The sequence below is a fragment of the Synchiropus splendidus genome, chromosome 12 (genome assembly GCF_027744825.2).
Source record: "Synchiropus splendidus isolate RoL2022-P1 chromosome 12, RoL_Sspl_1.0, whole genome shotgun sequence".
NCBI classification, from domain to species: domain Eukaryota; kingdom Metazoa; phylum Chordata; class Actinopteri; order Syngnathiformes; family Callionymidae; genus Synchiropus; species Synchiropus splendidus.
Window position 1 is genome coordinate 5,140,273 of NC_071345.1, and position 27,765 is coordinate 5,168,037.

General features: G+C 42.8%; 2 protein-coding genes across 6 annotated transcripts in view; one reads left to right on the plus strand and one right to left on the minus strand.

The window, feature by feature from the left end:
- Positions 1–5,323: 5,323 nt before the first annotated feature.
- tshr (thyroid stimulating hormone receptor) lies at positions 5,324–27,646 on the minus strand. Of its 3 annotated transcripts, none has more exons than XM_053880318.1 (11): positions 27,613–27,646; positions 25,688–25,903; positions 20,847–20,918; positions 19,325–19,399; positions 14,634–14,708; positions 14,245–14,319; positions 13,360–13,437; positions 12,847–12,915; positions 10,894–10,971; positions 7,740–7,928; positions 5,324–7,260 (listed from the first exon to the last, which is right to left on the minus strand). In XM_053880318.1, exons 1-11 carry the CDS (start codon positions 27,621–27,623, stop codon positions 5,868–5,870), a joined length of 2,331 nt encoding a protein of 776 aa, XP_053736293.1. In that variant the 5' UTR covers positions 27,624–27,646; the 3' UTR covers positions 5,324–5,867. The 3 variants fall into 3 exon arrangements, with proteins under 3 accessions (XP_053736293.1, XP_053736294.1, XP_053736295.1); XM_053880319.1 differs by lacking the exon at positions 27,613–27,646 and adding an exon at positions 27,452–27,517; XM_053880320.1 differs by lacking the exon at positions 20,847–20,918.
- LOC128767933 (centrosomal protein of 128 kDa-like) overlaps positions 26,680–27,765 on the plus strand; it is a 29,864-nt gene continuing 28,778 nt past the window's right edge. Inside the window, exons 1-2 of one of the 3 annotated variants that reach the window (XM_053880316.1) lie at positions 26,680–27,049; positions 27,475–27,567. In XM_053880316.1, coding sequence (XP_053736291.1) covers positions 27,530–27,567 — 38 coding nt within the window. In that variant the 5' untranslated portion in view covers positions 26,680–27,049; positions 27,475–27,529. Of the gene's footprint in view, positions 27,050–27,338; positions 27,568–27,765 lie in introns of those variants that run through there. The other 2 variants (XM_053880317.1, XM_053880315.1) reach the window with 2 other exon arrangements.

Genomic DNA, 27,765 nt, shown 5'->3' on the forward strand with positions numbered 1-27,765 from the left:
ATGCTGCTTAAGATACCATTTTTAAAATGTGTTAAAACACTGTTTTTTTTTGTAAAACTTAACCATATAAACCTTCATTAAAATCAATTTACATGCTCTTCTGTTCTGACACAAAAGGTCAGGTCTGCTTTCTGAACTGGTTCCTTTTTTATTCTTGCCTGATGAACCAGTGTTGGCTATTATAGCATTCAAACTTGACTCAAAATTTGAGGCGGTTATTTATGAGGTCACTTACATGGTCTCAGTGAAAGGAGCCCAGGTTGTTGCTACTCTTGAGGGCGCTTTCACACGGCGGGTTCTGTCTCGAGACAAAGCTCTTTCGGCTCAGAAGTCCGAGATGTGAACAGAAGCGAGTCGGGTTTTGGCCGCGGACTGCAGACCTGCACTTTGTATCGAGAAACTATGAGCAGGTGGTGAGCTTCTCACCTCAGGCTACTCGGCGCTAGATGCCGGAAACTATGTGTCCAGCGCGACTCCACACAAACACAATAAATGCCGGGCAGTTAAGGGTCTGATCGCTGCCTTGGCGCACAACATCGTTCAAAAACAACTTCTCAAACTCCCGGAACAATCAGGTGTGCGGCTTGGAGCTGCTGGAAAATTGGGAACGGGAGCGCAGCACAGCGGTCCGAGACTCGCGATGTGTGCGGATGTTTGATAACTCACATGTTTTCACCTTTATTAGGCTGATAAACATCTGTTTTTATTGACAGACAAATTTGCTTAAATGAATAATGCCGCACTCTACAGTAACTGTTTTCACTGCTGTGATGTGGCTGAGGAGAACAGCGAGGAGGAAGACGTGGATTTTTCCCAAGTTTCTGAAGATCACCAGACTATCCATTGATCATTTCTGACGTCGGGATCTGAACTTCACTGACTAAAACTTTCTTGATTGTCAGTAATCTCTCTCGCTGTGTTCAACTGTGTTGTGAGAGTAGCGTCAAGCAGTCAAGACACTTCGTATTACGCAGCTTGTTTCCGCTATTTCCTTGTAAAATAAACATGACAAGACTCTTTCTGTTACTGCCTTGGCGGAGCTCCGTCATCAGTTCATAGCTGGTCTGAGGACGACTTGTGAAAAGCCCTTGAGCTTCAAAACTAGTCTGTGCTCCTGTTCTTTTTTATTGACTGTTGGAAGGGAGTGAACAATAAAGGTGTAGATATGGGGTTTTTGTGTTTGTGTCAACTCTCCGCCTAGAAAAAAATCAAACTAGCTTAACTGTTTTTTAATATTTCCTCCGCGGTCTTCAGAGATATAAATGTCTTCTGGAAAAGGCCTTTATTTCTAATGGAATTTCATCGTCTCTTGACTCACCTCCAACTTCACCCACCTTTATATTGTCCCGACTCTTGTCACGAACCGTAATCCGAGGTTGGACGGAGCAACGCAGGTTTTTATCCTTTAATAAAATCCGTTCATTACGTATCTCCAATTCTGGGCTTTCAAGTTGAACAGTCACATGAGCTTCTCCAGGAAACTTGTTGATGAAACCGTAACACGATACTTGTGTTTTTACCGCCTCCTCTTGTTCTTTACTTCGCTGGCTTTTAAGAGGTTCCAACAGGAACTTGACTTTTCAAAAAGCTCCTTCGATGCTCGTGAGCCCGTGACAAGCGTCGGTAAAATATAACGGCTGGAATTTGTGTTTTCCCAAGAAAACAAATTCCGCTTCCCACCCTGCTTTTTTAGGCAACGGTTTGAAGACGAATTTATTTGAAATACCAGGCGAGGGATGTCTCAGAACCACCTTCAGGAAGAATGTCAAAATAAATCCCATATATTTAGTTTAATTAAACATGAGATTAAAACAAGCGTTCAATGGTCCAAATAGAAATTCCCTGTTTTATTATGCTAAAAGAGCTAAAACAATATACGAACACACTCGCTGTATAAGTCACCTCAAGTCACCTCTTCACTCAAAGCTTGATTTTTATCCTCCTTGACAGGCAGGCGCTCGCCAAACAAGTATGAATTGTCTGTTGAAACCAACTGGCAGGGAAAGAAGGGAAAGAGGGGGGCGGCGCCCCGAACATTCTGCTTATGACATGGTGTCATGCTAATGATGGGTGATGGAAGGATGTGGACTAGAAACCGTGGAAAACAATGGTCTGAGGAGGATTTGCTGTTATGGCTGCTCTGGTTTGAACCGCCAGTGAAGTCAGGATCAGAGAGGCTGACGCCACGTCTCACATCCTTGAGGAAAGAGAAGGGTGCTCAGTTCCAGGAGTGGAAGTGCGTGAGCGCCCCGTAACAGATGAGATTGTGTCAACACTTCGGAGGTCACATTATTCCAGTGGTCATGAAAGAGATAACATGTTTCAGACGACAAATATTTCGCCTTAGTTCTACCATGCTGCTGGTTGCATTTAGGAGCGTCAGAGGGCTGAAATACGTTGGTGCCAAAAGAAAAAGTAGTCAGGATTATGCATTGACTTTACCTGAAGCCACACCCACTTAGTTTAAATAGATTTTGTTCATAAATTAGCCACAAGCTGCAGGTGCAGCGGAGCAGTCGATGCCGTAGAAATGTCCACGTAATGAAACACTTTGAAAACAGGGGACTGATTCATGATGAAAACAAACTCAGTGATGTTTTCAACGCGCATTATTCCACCGAATTAGACTTGTCACTTCAGACCTATAGATTTATAGACACCACCGGAGCAGAGGCAGGAATACAGCCGGGTGAAAGCAGCGCATTGAGTCCTGTCATGTCAATAAACCGCTGGTAATTTTATTGGTTTGAGGCCCATGTTGCTTGTTTGCCTGCCAATATCCATGCGGGGTTCAGAGTATGTGAAAAAAAAGAGGGGCTTATTGTCCTTAAATCGCGGTTTATAAGACATTAAAAAAGGAATTAAATTTTATGAATTTATTTATTGTGTCACAATATGTATAGAATCCTCTTTCAGTTAAGACAAAATACAAAGGATCAGACGCCTCTTAGCTTATCACCAAAACAGCATCATCTTCATATATGCCACGATTATAACACAGTCCCTCATGTTTTTTAAATTAAATATTTCTTGATGATCCATCTCCCCTTTGCCCCACTGAAGAATATTTCACTGTAATTTTTACAAAAACAATATTTCCAGGAACTTCCAACCTCTGTTAATCTCTATTCCTCTTTGTCGAACTAAAAAAAAGTCTGCTTCAATGATAACCAGATGTTACGCTGCCACTGGTTCTAGGTGTTGTTCATTCAGTAGCTCGGCATCGGCGCGGAGCCGCTCACGTGTGTCGACTTTACTTGCCCTGCGCTCTGGAAGCGAGGGCAAAGCTATCTCCGCTGATTGTACGGGTCACGTGTTTTTTTCGTCAGGATGGAAAAATATCACGATCATGCTAGAAAAACAACCACGGCATTCCAGAGGAGGGACACGGCTCTCGCTGTGGCCGTGGTTAACATACCTGACAGACACTTGCAGGAAGCAGCTAATGATCCATAAGCTCCTGTGTTGACTTTTGAAAGTGGATCACACCAACGAAAAAGATAAGCATGACCCATTTTTTTGTGCTAAATGAGGTTTAATGGTGTTAAATCGAACGACTGGTCGCGACCTGTAGCAACCTTCAAAGATGTCCTGGTGTATTTATATTGAGAACAACTGTCAGCATCAGATTTACTGTATCTAGTCCCATAAAGCGCTGCAGCAGTTGAAACTCTGAAAACAGTTGGTTTAACCAAAACTGTTACGTCGAATTAAACGCTGCCATTTAACCCCCTTAGAAGCCTTGTCCCATGAGTTTGACGCCCCGATATTCACATGGACAGGCTTCATATCCACCCTATTCCACCAATGAATCAATATTTTACAAAAAAACAGGGATGTCACTTTGAATCACGCAAGGTGCCAAGTCTCTAACTGGCACTCCTATAACAGGAAATCAGATGTGATAGCATAACACACCTCTCTTGTCCTGCCAGACTGTGCCTTATAACACAAGAGACGCTGTGATTTTTCTACTTAAAACCTAAGCAAAGTCTCTTTCCCATCCCATTGAATTGTTTGTGCGACAGTTGTGCGGTGAATTGATGTGGTGGATTGCAGATTAATGGTTGAGAATCTGCGCAAAATAGCTGGTTTGTGACCCACGGCAAAGTACGTCTCAAGGAAGTCATCATCTGCCATGCCAGAACCTGTTTACCACCACCAGCTTGACCACCTTATTTCTGTCAATTCTTAGTTCGAGTCAAACACGAACACAGTGAGAGAGAGTACTGATGATCGACAAGATTTTAATCATTGAAGTCCAGATCCAGACGTCAGGAATGATCACTGACTAGTCTGGTGAGCTTTAGTAACTTGGGAAAAATAGGAGTCTTTCCTCCGCGCAGTCGTCCTCATGAAGACAGCTGCGTTGCAGCAATATCACAACAGTGAAAACAGTTACTGTAGAGTGCGGCATGATTCATTTTAGCAAAAATAAAATCAGATGTTTATCAGCCTAATAAAGGCGAAAACATGTGCGTTATCAAACACCCACACACATCGCGAGTCCCGGACCGCTGCGCTGCCGTTCCCCAGCACCATTTTCCTGTAGCTCCCAGCTGCACACCTCAGTGTTCTGGGAGTCTGAGACGTTGTTTTAGAACAATGGCGTCCGGCCAGACAGCGATCAGACCCTTTACTGCCTGACATTGTCATGTTTGTGCGGAGTCACGCTGTACACATAGTTTCCGGCATCTAGCGCAGAGTCGCCTGAGGCGAGAAGCTCACCACCCTAGAGACTTTCCCGAGACAAGGTGTCTCCAGCCTGGATCAAGTCGGCGCCCAAAACCCAACTTGCTTGTGTTCACATCTCGGACTTCTGACAGAACCCGCAGTGTGAAAGCGCCGTTAGATAATCCAGTTACTATGAATGATGAATGACGGTGCACCACCGTAAATTTCATCTGTGTCGCAGAAGTAAACGCAAAGGTGTTGACTCCTCAGGTGAGACGCAAAGATGGCCCCATATAATAATAAGAGGGTAGTCATGCGAGTGTATAACTCGACTCATGCATTAGTCTTCAGGTCTTTGTTGATGTGTGTGAATTCCCAAACTTAATATCCGGTGATCTAGTTCACCTTAAATTAGCATTGAATTCAATTGTACCCAGCTATTAAACATATTCAAAGGCTGCAAAAAATGGCTTGACAGGGTCAGTGGTGCAAAATAAGTTGAGCATACTTGAATAGTTTCTGGACTTCTTTTTTATTTCACTGTACACACTTCATGTTGGTAAACATCAGACATATTCAAGAGTGAGCGCTGTACAGTCTATTTGACATGAGGCATGTATTTACAATATTTACAGAACTGTAATGGCAGTTAAAGGGAGGAAACGGGCTCCGGCCAGCCGGAAAGGTTGCATTTGCACATGTGCTTCAACAGTCAGCTTATAATAATAAAATGTGTGCTCACCGAGACGCCCCTCTTATCACTGGAAAAAGAAATACACGGTCGAACAAATCTGTTAAAAATGTCAGTCACAGTCTCAAGCTTCGTTTGAATGGAGGCGGAAATATAACTTTGAGTTGGGGGGGAAACTTTCCTCTGGTGTGAGGTTTTGTCATTGCTCTGTTTTTTTTTTTTCTCCCTTCAAAATAATCCCTGCTTTATACTCGCCACAGTTTCTTTTGAACACAAAAGGACCGAAGTGAGATGAACTCCAGCTCCGATTTCAGCAATACTTGATATTCTCTATGGACTGGAACCATAAAATCATTACAGCAGGAATCGGGAAAACAGCTGAACTTGGCCAGAGGAGCGCGGCAGGTAGAGAATAATGGAGAGTCTTTGTCCTCAAACATTTCAAGGACTCACCACCTCTTCTGACCTTTTCAAAACCTTGGGCTGGTGAATATTGTTTTGGTTAGGTATGTCCTGAACTCTTGTTTAGATTTATGGGAACGTCTTCACTGCCCCCTCTCCTGATCCTGTCCTTTTCTTTCCGCCCTTGCGATGTCCCACTGCTGCCCTTTGATGACACGGTTTGCCCTCGAAACAGTTGCGCTCGGTGTTGACACAGTCCCACTTTGCTCATGAGGATGAAGACATCCCCCCTGAAAGCCTTGGTGAATATGGCGTAAAGGAACGGGTTGGCGCAGGAATTCAGGGGGTAGAACAGAACAAGCAAGATCTTCGAGTTGGACACGGTGATGAGCGGACGGTCCATAACTGCGGATAAGGCGTAGAAGGAAATGGGTGCCATGCAAAGGAAGTCGGTGAATATAAGCACAGCCATCCGTTTGGCTATGTTGGTGTCTTTCGACCCGGACCTATAGTGAGGGTTGTGGACGGCGCAGTAGATCTTAACGTAGCAAGCGCAGATGACTATGAAAGCGATGATATTGAGGAGCAGGACTGAGATGACGTAGACCAGGGCCACTGTGGACTGGATGTCCATTGGAAGGCAGATGCTGACTTTTTGGTAACTGCTCACCCCGATGAGAGGTAGAAGTGCCAGGAGAAGGCAGAAAATCCACCCGGTGAGCATCACTGCAGCCGCGTGGTGGAGGTGCAGCTTGCGGTCCAGCCTCATGGCAAAGGTGATGGCGTACCACCGTTCAAGCGTGATGACAGTCAGTGTGTATACCGAGAGCTCGCTGGCAAAGACGGTGAAAAACCCAGCCAGGGCACAACCCGGACCCGTCTGCCAGTCGATGGCGTGGTTGAAGTACTCTGCCTGGGTGTGGAGGTCCACGGAGGCAATGAGGAGAAGGTAAATGCCCATGCACAGGTCTGCGAACGCCAGGTGGCACATGAGGAAGCGGGAGACGGAGAGCTTGTAGTGGCTGGTGAGCAACACCAGAAGAACCACCACGTTTCCCAGTACCGCCAGCAGACTCACAAACCACACAGACACTCTGAGGAATGCAAAGCCCATTATGTCCTCACAGGGATTGAACTCATCAGGCACTGGCGCACACGCCACCTCCCCCCCCTCCTCGCACACCACATAATCATACCGGTTGTCAAAGTCTTGGCTGGTGTCCTCCTGGGGGTTCTTGAGGGTCTCGCCAAAACCCACTTCCTCATCTGGCTGGCTTCCAAGATAGGCATGGTAGGGCAAGCTCCCGTGCAGTTCTCCTTGACTCCATTCTTGGTGAGACTCAAGGTCATGGCCTGGGCTGCCCCACTCCTGCTCCTCACTTGTCTCCACGAAGCCATCTTCGTAGGCGGAGGGCAAGCGTTGTGACCCGACTGAGCGCTTGTGCTGCTGGTCGTAGAACGCCGTCAGGTTGCAGATGATGTACTCCAAAAATCTGAAAGTTCACAAAGCACCTCGCTGCAATGAACCTGACGAAAACCAGACGTTTCCCCCGGCACTTAGCCCGATCAAATCGTACACAACCATATCAATAACAATGGTATTCAGTCGAGGAAAAGTGATTCCTGTTTTGAAAGTCATTACGTTTCTCGCTCACCCTTTTCCTTGCAATAACAGCGATGAGTGACACTAATAATGGCTGCAGCCAAGCGAGACATTCAAAGTAAACGTCAGCCAGTTGATTCAATCGTTGCCAAGATCAGCACTATTAATGTGCGAGGACCCGAGTCACTGTGGTAGATCACCAAATACACAAGATAATCATGGCACAAGTGCATCCTCTCAAGTCTGTGTTTTCTCTGACCTGCTCACTTGACTCTCATTAGACGCAGATGAAAGATCAGTCCAGATATTTCGATGTTTACAAGCCTCAACTGTTTTCAACTGAAACGTATTTGTTGAAGCAGCGCTCACCCTCGCCTCCTCTTGAGGTTTTTGAAGCCGCAGCAGTGGCTCGGGTACGTGAGGTTGGCACTGGTGAGGTGCTTGAAGATTTTGATGGGGGGCAGTTTCTTCAGGGCCCACGCGTTCAGAGCCTTCAGCTCCCGCAGGGCGTCCATCCCTGTCGTTGGCAGGGAGTTGATCCCCGTCTGGGACACGTCACTGAGACCAGGAGAAAGAAAGTGGAGTTTTCTGTTTGTGTTGGAAAAGACAAATCACGTAAAGCAACAGCAATCGTTTCATTTTGTTGGGAAACGTTCACTTGTATTTCGCTCGTTCAGCACTCTGAAATAAGCCCTTAAATCTCCTTTACAGTGCAAGCCAGTCTGTCCTCGGATGCCAGTTCAGTCAAGGTGTTGATGTTGAGTACCGTCTGTCTTGTCTGATCTTGTTACCTCCGCTACTGAGGTTTGGATTTTACTGCGTTTATCTGCTTGTGAGCAAAATAACTTGAAACGTTTTGGTGGGTTTCTGGATTCTGGAGCCCCACGCTGTAGGGCTATCTCAACTTCCTTGCTCAGTTTGTACTGGACTCTTCTGACCACTACTGCTGTGTCATTTGTACTGGGCCTCGATAATGATGTTTCAAATGCTTTTCTAGATAATAATTTTGCTCATATTTTTTAGTTGCGAACAAAGGCGTTGGACTCCTCTGCTCTCAAACTACATATATATATATATATATATATATACATACACACACACACAGTGGTACCTCGATTTTCGAACGTCCCAGAATTCAAACAAATCGGAGTTCGAACAAAAATTTTGAACGAAAATCCAGAACTCGAACGCCCCCCAAAAAAGCCAGAAAAAACATAACGCGCGAGGACCGATCAGCTGCCCCACGACGCGCTTTGTTATTGTGTATAACGCAGCCTCTGTATGCAGACGTGTCCCGTTAGCTACATTTACTGGCTGTTTTTTCTTCATATTGAGGTGTAAAACCTTTCCTGTCTCCGCACTGGACCGTGGTAGAGTGTCACAGGGGAGGTGCTCGCTCTCCACACCTCCACTCCAGGGTTTGATGTCCTGTTGTGGGCTGGAGCTGGGACAGGGATGAGGCGAGTCTGGGACAGAGCCTGACTTGGTTTATGACTTTGTCACAGCCAAACTGCACAGAAGCGCACATTCAGAGCTGGACACGCACCGGGCACCTCTTCACTTCTGGAGAGACGTCACTCACTCGGCAACCCCTCCCACATGCAGCGGCCACACACATAGAGGAACAGCCACCTGCAGCAGACACTCTACATTCACTCCTACAAAAGACTATTTTAAGGCTTGGAACGCATTGTTTCTTTTTCCATTCATTATAATGGGAAAAATCGATTCAGATTTAGAACAATTCGCTTCTCGAACGGCCGTCTGGAACGGATTGTGGTCGAGAACCGAGGTACCACTGTATATATACATATATATATATATATATATATATATATATATATATATATATTTGTAACCCATGATCGTTTCTGAGCTTCACATCCCATCCCACATGGCACCAAATCAAATCTATATTTTCCTCATCTCGGTCTATATTGTTCCAAATGCATACAGTGGTTTGGTATATCCATGGATTTTACACACCACTTTCACTGTGTGAATCCAACAGAGATTCGACCATGTGTTTCTAGAATGAGCTTCTATCATCTTAAAGCAATTAGATGCGGTCATTTCTATGCCAAACCATCACGGAGAAGCTTGCTCAGCTTCATCCACAAAAAGGGAGGGAAATCACATTCTCACCAAAAATCCTGTTCTTTTTGTTAACCACCAAATTGACATGGACTTTTTGAAAGTTCAGCCGGACCACATTTCTTTCAATTCATTGTATCCTTTTGTTCATTAAATCAAACATGAAGTGTGATTTCGTAACTGTCTGGTAACTGTGCGACGCAGTAAAGTAAGCTGGGCGAAGGTCGCTCTGATTTTCCCAGATGTTAAACTCATGACCTCATGAAAGTGACCTCACCCGGGACTTGCTCCCCAGTGGAACATAAGATGGGACTCAAACTTAAACCACGTTTATTGAACCAACGCTGCTCGGCCAAGTCAGTCATAAACAGCCACTCCATAGCCATCTGCTGGTTCTTGAAGTCCAGGTCAAAAAGAAAAAAAATCATTAAAACAATTGTCTCCTTCATATGTTTTCACACGTTCGAGTCAAAGCCGCAGATGTGCAGGAAATAGTTTTAATCTAGTCATATTTTATTTCACACTGTCATTGACTTGCAGAAAATTGGGAAATGTCATCTGAACACCTGGAAATGAACAATCTCATAACAGTTATACTTCAGTCGCCTCAATGAGGATCAGCACCTTCCTTCAGAGGTGTTGTTTTCTCCAGACACAGTCTGGTCCGGGGGCCATTTGTGGCCCTAGAGCTGGGATTATTTGGCCCTCAGCTTCTAGCATGAATACAATTTTTGTGGCTTATTGATGTGTCATAGTCTGGGCAGTTAGAGATTTTGAATTTGTGAGATGGCATTTTATGTGCACATTAGTGATGTTTTTTTTGGCAAATTTTTGCGTTCAATAAATTGTCTCCATGGTCGTTTTTTTCTTTTCATACTTGTTCCTAATTGGCTGTTAGATCTCCTATGGCAACTATAGTTGTAGCATGTAGGGAACATGTGTTGCATTCAAGTGTATCTGAACGATCTCAGTCTTGTTGGTGCCCTGCTTCCGAAAGCTTCATAAAGACCCTCGAACTCCAAAGCTAGATGCTTCAGAGGCAAATTTGCTTCAGGACATGCGAGACAATCTACAATCAATTCCACGGAGCGATAAACACAAGAACCCTGATACACAATGAAATTGTACAATGTCTATCAGTCATTTCCAACTGCAATTTTGCTTTGTTTTTATGCACTTAACTCTTGGGACTTCTGAATAAGATATACTCCAGCTTCTGTTAGTGTGTTTGAAACTATGATACTGATGTTTTTTCTACCCAGATTTCACATGTTATGTTCATATGGTAAACTGTTCCATTAACTCTCCTGGTTTTGACACTCTGCTCCTCAATATTAACGTTGAATGAAAGAGCATGCTGTAATGTGATTTGAATGTCATTATTTTCAAAACTTTTTATTTTAAAAAGCATCTCCACTCTGGTACTTACAGGAGCATGGGGCCGCTGAGGGTTCCTGCGAAAGCCCTTTCATCAATCCTGGTCAAATATTTATTCCTGTGAAGGTCGCTGTAACGGAAACCACACATTCAGTGTCTGAAATCGAACGTTGTTTTCGCATTTCAATAAAACTCTCAGTTCAGGCAGCAGGTCTATTGAAGCCTCATCAGTCGACCTTCCTGTGTTTATTTTCACCTCACATAAACATCGCTCAAGTGTTTATTGAGTCAAGATAATTAAACCCACGACTACAACCTCAGCACTTGTAAGTAAGAAAAGTACACTGGTGCGAGTTTAAAAAGCTGCACTAGATGAAGCGTAGTGATGGGGCTTCATGAAACACTATCCTCTTTTATTCAGAGCTCAGATGGCGTTTGGTTTAAGAATGATGAACCGTGTCATTGGTCGGTTGTTCAGCGCTAGTGGCCCTTAAAATAAGAGCACTGTTTCATGAAACACCATCAGGTCATCACTGGAGAAGAGAAACTGTTGGGTTGGGTCGATGAGGTGTCATGAAACAGTATTGCAGGGTTGTTGAAACAGTGGTTTAGAAATGATGCGAGGTTTCATTGAAGTACATGTTACAGCAGACAGTGGCCTCTGAAAACCAGGACACTGTTTCATGAAACCTCATCTCCTCAACAACACTCCAAGGAACGTGTGCCGGACTCTTCTCTGGGACTACTGCAAACTGCGTGGATAACTTTGCCGGGAGTTTCTGGTCTACCTGATGAAGCATGTCATGAAGCTTCATCACAACTCCTACCTTCAAACATTTGATCTCCTCCATCAGGGGAAGGATCACCTTAGTTCCAATCCAGCTCCTTCTCAACCAACTGAGAATGATTCTACCGTAGTTTTCAGAGTCGCTGCTTTTTCACACATGCTTTGAACTATAAGACTTAAACTATGATGTCGCTAACATATGGATTTTTAGGAGGGCAATAAGCTTCATGTTTAGCCTTGCCATGTTCAACCAATAAAGTTACGAATGTTTTATTTACACTCAAGAGCTCAAAGCAAAGTTCTCTGGCGTGTGTGTTTCTGGCACTTTCCAACACTGTCAGGGTCTCTTAGCTTCTGCCGCTGTCAGTGGAGGCAAGCAGCTGCCAGCTGTCTCGATGCTGAAACCTTCTTCAATACTTGTGATGTTTTGTTTCCACGTGCAAAATCCAGCATTTGATCAGCTACCGAACGAATACCCCAAGATTGCAGAACGTTAAAAATGACTTAAAGTTTCACACAAACATGTTACTGACGCAGAACAAATAACAATAGTTCTGAAGACCTGCATTTGTTTAGAATGGCTCTGATGAGTCCGAAAATAAACCATGTCACGCTTGCTTTTTTTCCCTCAAATGATTCTTGTCGAGCTCCGATTTCTGCCCTTTGATGTTGTTTCGGGCGTCCCAGCAGAGGGCGACGCCAGCACTGGTTCACCTCTTGTTTTGAAAGTCAGCACAATTGGTTTCGCCTCACTAAATCGAGAGTTTAAAAAATCGCCTTTTTGTGTGTCTCTTCTCCCCAAATGTTCCTTCCAATATCCAAAGACATGTCTTGTGGTGAATCAAAGTTGTTGGAGGCTTAGATCGGTTTGAGTTTTTTTTTTTTTTTTTTTGACTCACTGTTGAATTAAATTAAAAGTGTACTTCTCTTGTTACCTTTCATGTGGTCCAACACCTCCTTCACAAGCTCAGTGAGTCCTCTCCGTTAAACTACAGCGAGCTGTTGCTCTTGTAGTATTTGTACTTCATGATATTTGTTACCTTAGTCTCTTCTTATTGGTGCAGCAAATTACATAATGCTACTCATGCGTGTCCGATACTTGGATTTGCAAGGCTACGATCGGGATTAATAGCCACGATAATGTGATACCATCGGCATTTTAATTTCATTACACCATAGAGCCAGATGTTAAAGCTACAGAGAATACGATTAACCTACACTTGATCGAGCTTGGTCCCATTAAAGGCGTGATGATGGATTTCTTTGAACCCGTTTCCATACAGCATCCTGGGGAGAGAAGAGGAGTTGTGTTCGACTGATCTCTTAGTCGGGGAAGTACAGTTTATTTCAACTGGAAGGTGTAATTCTTGGAAACACACCTACGTGTGAGGACATTTTGTTTTGAGGATTTTTTTTGGATGGTTTGGTTTAAGGTGAAAGGCTGGGGAAAGGGTTATGTCAAGGAAATGTCCCACAAGGACAAAGATACAAACATGTGTGTTTAAGCTTATCTATCCTGGTGAAGCCAATTTCTGAGAAAACACCTCCTTGTGGGGACCTTTTGCCTTCATGGGGCCCTTTAACTGGACCCCACAAGGTTAAGCCTCAATTTGAGGCTGAAGTCTTCAAGTCCTGGTTAAGGTTGTTTGGGTGAGAGGCTGAGGAAAGGGTTATGGAAATGGGTGGTCCGCACAAACATGGTGTGACAAACCAGTGTGTGTGTGCTGTTACATTGTTAGCATCCCACTTGTGATGCCATTGAAGGAATTTGCCGGGATGTCCGTGATGTAGGGATGATCCGCAATTTCCCTGAAGAGTTAGCAAAAACAACAAGGCGGAAAAGGTCAAGGTCTATGCAAATAAACCCTTTTTTTTCAATTAAACATTTTTTTTTTTGGCCTTCCATTCACAAAATGAACACAAATATTAATTAAAATAGAATATAGTGTAAGAAGTAGAAAACGTTCAAAGGTCAATATTGAAACTCTTGTCTTTTTTAAAAGTGAAAAAATGTACTGAAAACATTACATTTTATTATAATGAAAAATTATATTTTTTCCATCCACAAAATGAACGTCAGTGTTGATAAAAATACAACATAACATTAGAAGTAGAAAAACAACAAAGTTAAAAAAGTCAATATTGACCCTCTATGCAAAAAAAAATCACATTTTTGGCATGAAAAAAATTACATTTTTTCCATCCACAAAATAAATGCCAAAAGTCCTATAGTAGTCATATTGGGAAAATAAAAATATAAAATTGGAAATTGAGATCATGACAAAGTGGAGGAGATGACGATGGAAGTCAAAACCTGCAGTGATTTTAATAGTCAAACAGATCATGGGACAGTTTCACTTCATTCATCAATAATGCAAAGGAACTACATAAATCATTCTAGCAACACTGGTGTGTCCAGTCAAAAGTGTCTCAGATGATGAATAGTGAAGGAAAAATGGTTTTCACAAAGTAAAAACAACTGAGTCAAACTAGTTTCTGCATGCAGTCAAAATGCGACTTATAATATCGGAGCATTGTAGACATGGTTCAGCACTGAGACCAAGAATAAGCAGACAGCGAACAAACAATAAACAAGCTTGTAAAACAGAAACTTACAAAATGAAGCTGACTTCATTCGACAGGATGTTGCTCATGACAGGGAGGACCCGGAGGCCTGTGTTAAACATTCCCCTGGGTGAGAAAAGAGAGCTTTAGCATGAACCAATCTGTGGTTATTGAATAAAAGTGTACCGGCCAGTCGGCGTGTTTTCATTTACTCAAATTATTACATTCAGCCCCAAAATACTGGTGTCAGTTTTCCGCCCGTGTCACGTCCTGCTGTGATCAACTTTCACTCCGTCTCTGACTCTCCCACGAAATGATGTGAAAAGCGGAGAAATACCCGCAGACATAAGCATTTTCCTGTACCATAGCATCAACACGTGAAATGAAATTGTGAGAATATGAGCCCTCGGAGGAGGACGTGTGTCATGAAAATTGCTCACAGATATTTGAGGCTTGGAAGGTTCTTGAAGGCTTCAGAGTCGATGTGGGTCAGTCTCCTCGCGTTCCGTATTTCACTGGATGCGAAAGACAGTTTTTAGGTTAGTTATTGAATGTAGTTGTTTTGACCAAGCAACGTAAGTGTCAAACAGGAAGTTTGTGCGGCGGGCGCATGCTAGCTTTGTAATATCAATAAGGAACAGCGATGAAAACATAGTTGCTGCTACTCTTGACTGACACCAACCACGTGGGAAGTTTGCTTTCAGAATCAGAATCGCAACCGACGTGAATAATTCATACTCGTGCTAAGATCCTCGTCTGGTTTACTTTCAAATCACATGTGGCGGCTTGTTGACACGGAGCGGAAAAAAATGAAAAAAAGCACCGCGCTGATGGGATTAGTTGACTCCAATTCGCGAGCGTTTTCGCGAGGAAAAGTCAACTTCTGTTTAATGAGAAATTTTAATAAGCAGTACAGGGGAAAAAGAAGTTTCTCTCACTTCGGCTGGAGCAACAGGGAGCTCCCAATTTAAACCGCCGCGCGGATAAACACACGGTCATCATTTTAAAATGTGAGACCCCTGAGTGAAAAAGAGCGCAGTGAAAGCTGCTGACAGAACATAACAAGGGCCATGTCAGAGAGCGGCTGAAAGTGAACTTGGTGCAGACAACCTGGACCAGGAGTGAGAGTCCAATTAGAGTTTTATTAGCGTGTTGACTCTGGACTGCACACTTCCCTCGGTGTGGGCTCTGGCACCGCGCTTCTCCTGCCACATGCTGCCCAGCAAAAAAATATATTTGTATAAACAGTTTACTTTATTAGCTAATGTGACTGATGTTTTCTCTACTTTCACACTGAGTGCACAATGTTGTTGCAATGAAATGATGAGGTGTGTGAGTTGGTGGCGAACACCCTCAGTAAGATGTTTGGAGCGTGGACCGATTCATGTTGGCAGGTTTAAAAAAAAAAAACAGGCTCACAGTATGAACGGGTCGGGTCGGGTCTGTCTGTCTGTCTGTCTGTCTGTCTGTCTGTCTGTCTGTCTGTCTGTCTGTCTGTCTGTCTGTCTGTCTGTCTGTCTGTCCGTCCGTCCGTCCGTCCATTCCTCCATCTATATATATATATATATATATATACATATATATATATAAAAAAGAAAAAACTTTTTTTTTTTTCTTTTTGACGGTGCTGAAAAAAAGCAAGGCCCAGGGGCTATTTGTGGCCCTCTGTCAGATTTCACACAGCCCACTTCCTCCCTCGTAAATCCATAGAATTTAAGACACATTCCTCAATGGGAATTACACTTTCATAAGACCAGGAAAATGAAAGGTTGAGGCTAATTCCGAAGAGGTATCACACGTCATGTTTTTGAAAATGATAACAAGCAAGAATGTGTGTTTTGAACTTGTGAATTCATGTTTCATTCACAGAACAGAAGTTGAATTGAGTTTTCATCTGAAGGGTGTTTAAGGAATGTGAGTCAATTTATGATTGAAGAATACAAGTAACTTGCTCGACTTACGTCCACCTGTACTTACGACTATGGCCAGCAGATGTTTTTGTTTTTTTTTTATTCAATGTCTGGCACCGCAGCATGTAGCAGCCCGGCAACGCGTCGACAGTTACGCCAGCATCTCACTCTACCACTACAGTAGCACCTATAACCGTCGCGTCAGCTATTTTGAATGGCATTCGACCTACGTCCAATCTGACTTACAACCGGATGGTCGGAACCGATCCCAGTCGTAAATCGGATGTTACTTGGACATCAAAGGTGACGCATCCTCACGTTTTGTTCAATGGTGAGTGGACAACAGTCAGACTTTCTCTCAGGCCTTCTACTTGTCCAGTTAGAAGTACCCAGGTCACATACTTTCTACTTCACTCCATTGGTTTCCAGGTCATTTCAAAATTATTTTGAGTTAAATGCAAGATCGCAGTTTGCCTCATAGAGATTCCGAACTGCTAAAAATAAAGGTCAGGAAGTGATGCCCATGATGAGGCTTCATGAAACAGAGTTCTGAAGGCGGCATTACGTTATGTTCTATTGCAGTAGTTGTTAGAAGATTTTGAAGCAGCCCTAAAAACACTACTCATGAGGCGTGTTGCGCCTTGTGCATCAAGTAAAGGAAGGACGGGGGTTGGACTTAGGCTTAAGGGTTGCTGCTACTTTGACTCGGGATATGTAGCACTTCAAACTTGCAATAAGGTACTATGCGTACACCAGGTATGACAGCTCAGGGGAGTCAGCAAAGTCTAACCCCAACTTCTTGTTTTAATGTCACGTAGGAGGGGAAACAGCTAATACTGACAGCTGGTTTCAGCGACAAAAACTAGACGCAAAAGTCCACTTCAATATAGTCGCAACTTGGCGCCTTACGAGTTGCCCGTGCGGACTTTGATGGACTCCGTAGATTTCCCACATATAGCTTTCAACTTTATCGCACTAGGAGTGTTTTATTGATGGAGTGTGATAAACAATACAAACCAGAGCGGCATCAACTGAAAAGGGCCGCTGTTTATTAAAGAAAATCCTCCTCACTGGTGGCACAACTTCCCCGAAGTTTGGTTACTTGAGCTGAGACAGTTGCTAAAACAGCAACGTCTCTCTCAACTGACACAAACAAAACTTGCGCCCACTAGTGCTCACCACCGAAAACAACAGAACGAGAAGTTCTCACATTAGGTTTGTTGCAAGCTTCAAACAAAACGACCAAAGTTTTGGGGGCGACTTGTGTATCGGGCTTGTTACGATAAGTGCCTGGGAAAAGGGAAGCCTTGAAGTTCTTGCCCAAAACTGTTGTAAGCCGTCTTTCAAAAACGTCCTAAAAAGTTTGTCGAAACTCAGGACAACTGATGCTGCTTTCGCTTATGTAAGGGCACCTTTGCTCCCCGGCTGCCTCCTTTGATCCGCAGCTGCAGCAGGCCTCATGCAGCCAACAGGAAGCAGAGCATTAATTTGTGTCTGACCCTGAATGAAACCTGAGAGAGATGCTATTATCTCATGTAGGGCGCTGCTACTCACTAATCGTGGGCAAATAGGCCCCGGAGAGCCAAAATACACCCACTGAAAACAGACACCCACCTCGCCGTCACTGTGCCGGTGGTTTTTTCTGTCTGGCTTTTGATATCTGAAATTTGGCGGCTAACAGGGTACGGCCATAAATGAGCGCTGCGCAGTTCATATCGAATGGTACACAGGCATGAATCAAGCCACGTCGGTGGGATTCGCGCCGCTGTTCATCATAGTTAGCGTCTGAAACGCTGGCGCGTGCCCATATATTACACTGTAATTGGAGAGTGGGAACAAATGGTGTTGCAAGAGACTGGACCTGAGAACTAATCACTCATAAAGAGAGGTGGGTTTGCTGCACGGCCTAGATTTTGGGCCCCAACAGTCGTAAATCTTGGAATTATTGAGAAAGGCGTTTGTATTGTCCAAATTTTTATTTCCACCTGAGCTGCTTGTCATGGCTCTTGTTGATACAGGAATATCAGTTAAGCTTATTAATGGAGATTTCTGGTTGGAATTGTCAACATTTTATTGAATACTCACTCAAAACTAGTTCACAGTTATGTATTCAGTATGAGCAAACACAACTGTTGAATTAGAGTTCTACATTTATTCACTCAGTCAGTCACTTTCTCCCTCTTATTCTGAAGGTCTGGCTCTGTTACTTGGGTGAAAAGGCAGGAGACACTGAGCAGGTTCCCAGCCTCCTGCAGGGTCAACAAAACTTATATAAGTTACTATATTACATGCAACTTACATTCTGTAACAATTGGTCTTCCCCGAATTCTGTCAAGGAAGGAGGCTGGTGAGGCTTCACGAAACAGTGTCCTCATTTTCAGAGCCCACTAGATGGCGCTCTCAGCTCTGAAGTCAAAGTATTTCAGTGGAACATCGTCTCATTTTTAAACTGACAGCGCCACCTTCTGAGCTCTGAGAATGAGGATGTGATGTCTTGAAGCACCACCAGCCTATCACTCTTTAACAAGTCTTCTTAGAACTGTAGTTACTGCTGTAGGTTATCCTCATGCCAGTCTGTGGAATAAGACGTGGCACCTTCCCAAAACTGGGACAAACATAGAGCCATGTGGCCGCTCATATATGTACATGGCGGTTGGACCTTTTTAAAAGGCAATTGGGCTACTAAAGGATACGGGCCAACATTATGGGATGTGGGACAGACATACAGATGGTGGGCTGTTAGAAACTGAGCAAGTCTCTTTACCAACCAGCTAAGCAGCCTGGATCGATAAAATGCAGACTCTAACCTTGTGACTGGGACCAAAACTTTGAGGGCCCAAGACCAATGAGGAGCTAGCTTGAGACCAAGACCCAGACCCCGACCAAACTGAACACAACAGAATTCAGAAGCATCAGTCTATACGTCATTCAGACACACACATTTTATTATTGCAAAGGAAACTGTAGTAAGTAAATCTAGAATTGAAATAATTCAGATTGGTCTTGACTCTATCTCACCCCCTCAAGGTATTGGTCTCAGGCCTTCTTTATGCTCTTGTCTTGTTCTCGACTCTATCTCGGTTTAGGTGGTCTCAACCACAGCACAAACCACGACTCTAGCTGCCTGAACTTCCACGTTATAAATAAGAATTAAATTAAACATCACAGACCCATTTCTAAACCAAGCTCTCTCAATGGCATCGTGTCACTTTGTTACTCACATGTTGGTGATTTTGTTCAAGTTAGAGAACGAATGCTTCTCCAGGCTCGCCAGTGTCACGTCCACCGAGATGTAGCTGAAAACAAATAAGCAATGTTACTCCAGTTTTTTTAGATTATTTGGAGGGAGAAGCAGCCCAAATTCTGAAAGCTCTCACCGACCCAAAATAAGTTGAAAATAGTCAAAAGAGGTGGCGCTACTTCCCAGGCATGTTGGGAGAGATGTGGGAGATACCCTTCACAGGTGTTTTGTAAATACTCAGAACAATATCATAGACTCTGCATTCATTTTAGTGCAGATAACTGGAAAGCAAGTGAGCCCCAACTAATGGCGTCAGAAGTGGGATGAACATGAGGCTATCTGGCTCACGAAGTGAGGGATGTTGAATGGAGGGAAATGCTTCCTAAACTGGCCAGGACTTCCAAAACACCTGTTCAGTGAACTACAAGGAAGCATGCAAATCCAGTTTAAAACTTTGTGTTGCAGTGCATTATGGGAGTGGTTGTGGTTTCCAACCCAGCAGAAAACATTCATGTCGGGGCTGTAACACAGTGAGGCTCGCACTCAATTGAGGCATCAACAATTGTTGACATTTGTTCACGAGTAGGGATGACATCATTCAAGCCATTTTTGTTCCTTTTTAAACATGAAGTTGAAAATCCATAGCTTTTAAGTCTTTCGCTTGTGTAGAATTTACTGGAGTTTGCACAATGATTTTCCATTTTTCTCAGCTGCGAGAATCTTGACCAGTGTAAGAGGGAAACATAAAACCTGTTTTTATAATCCAGAATTTATCAGCCCACCTTGCCTAAATCCTCCGAAGTCGTGGGGTAATTTTCCAGGTATGCACCTCACATATGCCTCACCTAGTCATCAGTCACTGGGCTCACATTTGTTATTACTCTGTAACAAGAACACTGTTCAAATAAACCACGCACCTTTCAACTGGAGTGTGTTAGACGCCGCTGCTTAACAGAGAGGGAAAACATTTAATGCTGTTTACTTAAAACGTATTATGTTTTATTGGATTTCAGTCTACTGTGTAGTCTGTTATTAACTCGGGCTGCAGAGGAGGAGATAATGGAAAGTGTCCTGTGGTCCAACTGGATCGAAAACTTCACGCATGACTTCGGTGCAGACGTTGGACTCAGCAGCAAGATGTATATTTTACCTTTACAAAGGGATTTCATCCCTACTGGGAGCCTAAAATCACCACACACCCCAAATGCCTTGTGCAAATACAATCTTACAGACCACGCTGCGGTCGAAGGTCCAACATTCCGATAGAAGGAATGCTTTTGCACTTCATGCTGTGAGGAGGAGCCGGTGCTGATACTGAGCAGGAATCAAGATGTACGGCGGCAAAGTGAGCTGCGGATCTGATTTTTTTTATTTTTTTTATTTTTGGCAAAAGTGGGTGAAGGACAACAGGTGAACGAGACAAACGTGCGGGAGGGTTTAAAAAGCGAGTAATTGGAACCATATGGTGGAACATACTTAAAGGGAAATAAAGTGCCACTCACATCCTGGAGATGTTGATCATGTTGGCAAATGCGTCTGCAGGCAGCAGCGACAGACGAGTCTCAAAGAGCCATCTGTTTCAAAATAAATCAAAGAGAACAGACTCTTAAATCATCACCAACACAAGTAGACTTTATCGCTTCGGGAGGGAACAGTGCTCCTCGATGGCAACAGAATCTATATCCCAATATAAATGTAGCAGTGCATTGGATGATTGCAATGAATGTATTATCTACTGCTTCTTCTATTGTAAAAGTACCTCTGCTTCCTCAGGCCTCCTGAAGCTGCTAAATAATGTAAATTGACTGCACAGGACTATTTATTTAGACCAGCGACTATTTATGAGGCAAACACCACCAAGGAGCCAGGTATTTATTAGAATATCGGTTCTCCTCTTTTACCCTCCACTGTAGCACATTTGTGTGACTCCACTGGAACAGATGTGGGGCTCAGAAGTGAGGGCCAGGGGCCACATTCGGCCCTTGTGAGCTCAGAGCATTTATTAGTATTTAGAATTCTGAATGAAACTCATTTGTTATTTTAATGAGTAGACCTGAGACAAAGATGACACCGAAACCAGTGACGGTGACCAAGACAGAGACCAAACTGAACACCGAACAAACTAATAGTTCAATCCAAAGCATTTCTCAATTTATTTTGGAAAAAAAATGGCAATTGTTTCTTTTGCAGTAAGAAATAAATGTGTGTGTCTATGTGACTAATACACTTCTGTATTCAGTTCGTTTTTCAGCTACCGTAATTTCCAGACGATAAGCCGCTACTTTTTTTCTCACGCTCTGAGAAAATATATGGATTATATGGATCTAATATATGGATATTTACAGGCTCTACAGGCTACAGATTAAATCAGAGGCGATGAAACCGATGAAATCAGAGGCTTTTTATTTACCCTTAAAGCGCTGAAAATGTGTTTTCGCCCACGTGTGCACGGCTCCGTCAACAGAGTCGATCTCCTGGAGGTCTAGAATCGAGAAGCAGCCGCTGAGACCGGCAGTGGTGTCGGTTTTCATGGGCGAAAACAGGGCATTTTGTGGGCTGTCTCGAGACGAAGTGCGTTCGTCTCAAAAGTCTGACGTGAACAAAAGAGTTGGCGAGTCGGATTTTGGCCACAGACTTGATCCTGGATGGAGAGCTGCACCTTGTCTATTGTGAGAGCAGTGTGGATAAATCAAGACACTCCGTATTACGCAGCTTGTTTCCGCTAGTTCCTCACTCTGGACCTGGTTTTCAAAACTAGTTTTGTAAAGAATTTTGCATATATGTTGGGGTTAGGATCAGGATGAGGGGCTGTTCAAAGCTTTCATGCCATTCTACCAAGTTCTTCATCAGCCTGGATATTCTTGACTGAGATAGTCTTTGCTTTGAAATTGCCGCTAAAAGTCTTGGTCTTATCCTGATATCAACAATTATTATTCAACCCAAAGTCTCTTTCTGTACTTTTAATCACACACAAAGTCATTGTTTTTCCATTATCCCACTCTATAAGTCTGGCTTTTGGCCTTTAACCTGTAAATTCTTGGTTTACATTCAAGGGTTCCTGGCATTGGTCTCGCCTGAATCTTAAATGTCTGGACCTGTTTTTGGCTCCGACTCCTCAGTGAGGACTTAAACTCTTTCCAGGTTTGATTATATTTTCGTCTCAACATCTACAGGTCTCGACCTAGAATTCTTCTGAGGCTTCAAACCTTGGTCTCATTTGGACCCCTGCTGCCTCAAACCTTGATCTGATTTACATCACGTTTTGGCTAAAGAGGTCAACACAACTTTTCGGAAACAAGAACTGATGAAGCCAATATCGTTGTGTGTCCGGGGAACAATGGTCTAATTGAGAGTCTGGCGAACTCTGTCCACAAGATGATTTGGCACACATGGTGCTCTGACAAACCCAAACAAACCCCAGGACACGGTGCAGATGCTGACACCAGACTCCCCATCAGAACCTCTGCCTCTCCACACGCGCAAGCCAAATAACTGACTTTCGCTTTCCCTCAGGAACGTGGGATGAAGACCAATGAGGCCCGACTCGGAGCTTAAGGAGAAAATTACTCCCTCAATTGGTCTTTTTGGATGGAAACCCAAGAAAACAAACAGGTCGGGAATTGAGTTTGAAGTGGGCAGAAGCCACATCATTTAAAATAGTGTCGTCGTTACATCGACAACGCAGATGTGTTTACCGCGGGTCTCACTTTGACCGTGTCTGGGCTTTAAAACGGAGTCACTTCATTTAGTTTACAACCTGCACATACGTTCCATACGCACCAGCTGGTGGCCAACTATAACATTACTCCGTGTTACACGCTTAAATACAGGCTGTATTTGAGGAAAGCGGTGTGTGTTGTTCATGCTTTACCTAAGCTACACCTTTCAACTCACCAGGAATTTCTCTATCAGTACAACACAGACTGGTGTTGTAGGTCTGGGAGCAGGATTGAATCTAAGTCTAAACAATACATAAATTCTGTAAAGGACTGATTTCATCTCAGCGCTACACAGACCCCCTTCATTTTAAAGCCTCTACCCTTGAACCCCACTAGCACTAACAGTTATTTTGAACCTCTCTAAATGACACTTTTTAACAAGCACAACAATAGAAAGAATATAACTGCATTTTTGAATTTTTGAGTTCTTTTGACTTAGGTGTATTTTCTGTATTTTCATTGGCTATTTTGGGCTTTATTGATCTATGGCTATTTAACTTCCATCTTTTATTTTGGCTTCTAGATGTTGCGAATGAATAATTTCCTCCACTTATCCACCTTTTTGTCATTTAGGTTTATGTCTTTTATTTTTATATATTTGCATATTTCATCCTTCACCTTTATTCCCTCAGCATGAAGGGGTTTTTATGACTGTCACTGTTATGCAAACATCTGATTTATCTGTTACTAAAATAGTTAATTTATGGATTTCACCCAAATTTTCAGGAATTTATTTGAGAATTCATTGCAGGGGCAGAGGAAAGGGCATTCATTTCTAATAGTCCTTGTCGACCTGGTGAGACAAGACATGCCATCTGCTTGTTTGGCAGAAATCTGCACACTCTAAATGCTTTTCTGGTTTATTTATTTAGCCATGAATTTTGATGATAGTCGATAAATATCAAATAAAAATACATATAAGTGATAAATATCCTGGTTTGGACAGCAACACAACTACGGCCAGCGAGTCAGGTCAGTCTAAAGCGAGTCAGTAACTTGCAACACCTGATCTTTTAACCAACTCCAAATGTCTTTGTTCCTTCTTTTGTTATTGTAATTTTCCCTGAGATGGAACTCTGGGTTTTTGAGCAGTCTGCAGTAAAAGATAAATATTGTATCTAAATGCATCGTCCAGACACAGCCACTAGTCACGCCACGCAGGTTCTTGAGTCTGTGCTGTTCCGCCTCTCTCCCTCTCAGTGACACATGGAGAAACACACCAACGCACACGCACAAAAGGGAGCTCAGACTCCAAGTATCTACATAACTCACCTTCATAAATGTCAAATTCCATCATAAAAACATTAAGGTAAGCAAAGGAACTTGTCCAGATTCAGTGCAGTGATACAAAAAGTATGAGCTATATCAACAGTAAACAGATATTAAATGATGCTGTTGTGAAAAGAGATGCCAAACGGCTAATGTGTGAATGTGTTAAAACCGTCTGTGGCTGAGTTTGACATCAGCACCATCAGTTTTGCAATGTGGCCTTAAGACAGTACAAATTAAAATCTCCCCATCTGGAAATGTTAACCAATTACAGTGCGAGGATTAACTTCAATTGGGAATTGAACCTTTCATGACCTGCAATAACCACTCATTTCTATCTTGCAGCTACAGCGAGGAATTCTCTTATTAACCAAGGTGCTTCATGTTTGTGCGGCGTCTTTATTGTCATGTGGATCTGAGGATTGAAACTGAGGTCACTGGTTTAGTTCAGATGCAGCATGTGCAATGAAATGGTCGGCGTTGGATTGTTTTTTTCAACAGTTTGATGCGATTAACGTTTTGTATACTGCTATTTAATCCCTACGTCTCACTCTTTGATAATTATTTAAACTGAAAAAAAATCACTGAATATCTAAATAATTAATGTGTAATTATACTGTGTAACTGACTGCACAGTGAATCCCGAAGACTAAAGGTAGAAGTCTTGGGAGTCAGGATGTTGATATTCTGCTCGCGCTCTTTACGATTAAAACACGGATGATATAAGTAAATCAAGTGCGAATAAGTAATGTGTAGTTGCAGCTCTGCCCCCTGCTGACCAGGAGGGATAAATGTAAACACACAGCATTGTAAACACACAGCTTTTATTTTTCAAAGCCTGGCGAAACGATTCAATTTATTCCACCACTTTCAGAACCGCACTTTGATTTGAATCTTGTTCAAAAGAGTAATTTATCTGCAACATGTTGTGAGCAACTTTCTCAGTCATCTCTTTTAAAATAAATGCATTTAAAGGAAAATTAAAGAGCCCTGCCTCCCGACAGTAGAGTGAGTACATTTTACTTCAGGTTTCATTCAAGAGTTTCTCATTATGTTCGCAATTCTGAGCGAATGTTTAAACTGTTTAGAACATTTCTGTTTGATTTTTTCCATCCATTTTTGGGTTGTTTTAGCCTGAATTAAAGACAGTTGAGAAGCAGTAAGCTCACTCTTAATGCTAGATTATATTGGACGAAGAAAAGCACTTAGCATCACAGGAAGTGTTACAGCCCCGGTGGGAACACTTTCTTAACGTTAAAAAGATCTTTCCGTCAGGTGAATTACTTACATATAAAAGTCACCACGCAGCCAAGCGCTCAAGTGTTTAAACATGTGCGATTTTTACGCCTACTTACAGTATTTTGGTGCTTGCGGGAAACTTGGGGAGCGTATCGATTTCAAAGCAGGAGATTGTGTAAGTTGTCCATTCAGAACAGCTGCAGACATCCGGGCAGGGGTCCTCCTCTGTCCTTGTGATCTGAACTGCGGTGACAGTCAACAAGACTAACACGATCACCTGCATCCTGGACGGCTGCTGAAAGAGTGTCGTCCTCCTTAAAGTCCTCTCTGTGCTTTAATAAAAATGAAAAAAAAAATGGTGTGTGTCAGCAAGGATGGCTCTGTCCTCAGGTGAAGTGGGGGCTGCTGCAGAGGAGACTTGTGCGCTGTGTTGTGGCCTCAAGTGTTTCTAAGAGGTTTGGAAAGTGAGAATGCTGTGGCTTTCTGGTGGGTTTAGAGGTGGTCTCCAACTTGAGGAGAGGGTGGACTTGTGAGGCTTGTGGTGGGCCGTGGAATAACCCCCGGATCCCCTGCTCGCAAAACACACTCTTCTATACTGTTAACACCGCAACCACTGTCTTTACATTCATTTCTTATCTCATTTTATATCTTGTACACAAATACAGAAAGAAGAAAAATGAAGAAAAAAAGGACTGCTTAAAGAGTTTAGAACAGAAAATGTAATTTATTTTGGAGAGCGGTTTTTTTACTGTGTTGTCTAATGTTTTTGTGTTGATTTTTTTAAAATGAAAAGCTCTTCTTAGCTTTACATAAAAACAGAATTATTATTATTATTATTATTATTATTATTATTATTATTATTATTATTATTATTATTATTCAGCTGTCATGGCTTATTGTAAGAAGGAAGAAGGAATGTATATATATATAATTTTCTTTCATCACATTCTTCCTTTCTATAACTCCCATTAAACAATTCATTTAAAAGTGCAAATCTCATAATCAATTGTAAAAATTGAAATTAAAATTAAACAAACAATAGAATCACTACTGAGCTACACACTGAAGTCTCTCTTTTTGTTCTCAAATCTCCGGTTAGCGGCAACACTGGCGCAAAAGCACAGAATCGGACAATGTAGTTCGCTCACTCTCAACTGTCATGGTGCATCTCCTGTAGAAGACTACAATTCCCAGCATGCTGCGCCCTAAGTTTAAGCCCTATGTTTTTCCTGCACCGACGCGGCTCGTTCAAGTTTCAAGAGCAACTGGAAGTGTTTGCGACTGGACTGAACAAAACAAACCGAGCTTTTCTACGATGCCTCTTTAAGAAGTGCAGTTTTCTTGCTGGACTGCAGCATTCTCTTCCTCACAGTGAAGAGTTTGTGAGCTAACTAGCTAGCCGCACTTGTTGCTATCAGAGGAGCATCACACAACAACAATGTGAAAAGTGATTTATTGGAGGAAGCACGGTGTTGGTGGTGAGTCACTCAACATTTGAATCAACACAAAGTGTGGTTTTTATACCGTGGTGTGTTTAACGCCATTATTTTAACGAGTTTAGGTGAAGATATATGTCTTGCTGTTTGAATGGCCGTCAATGAGCTTCGCTGAATTGTGTTTCTTTCAACCGACACGCTTTTAATCCATTATAGGATTTGAAAATTTTATAGCTAATCCAAGTATGAACACGTCTGCTTTCTTTCTTTCTTTTTTTAAACCTATTTTGGTTGTTGTTATTGCGATACTATCATTACACTCATACGTTCCTGTTTAATAACCAATGAAATTTAAGACCTAAGTAAGACATAGGTCTGCAAAGACAAAAAAAAAGGAAATTATAGTCATTGATGGACCAGTTATGTGACTTAAATTCATGATACCATTAAATGTTCTCCTATCGAAGATGTCCTCGGGCAGATTTGAAGATTTTCTCAGATGAAAGAACGAAGAGACCAAAGATGAAAAGTGGCGGCGGAAGAGAGCGATGTCGTCGCAGGTGAGTCATGGAAAACAAACAGAATAATAAGTGTCTTGTACTTACTGTGAGACCATCCTGAGTGACTGTTACGATTGGCTAATAAAGAAGAAGACTCGAGAAATCAAAAAAGGGCAGTATTTACATTACTTTGTTTGAAAAACAAAGACCCGGGATTGTCTTTGTGAGCTGTTGTTGGCATGCTTTTCAAAAGTGACC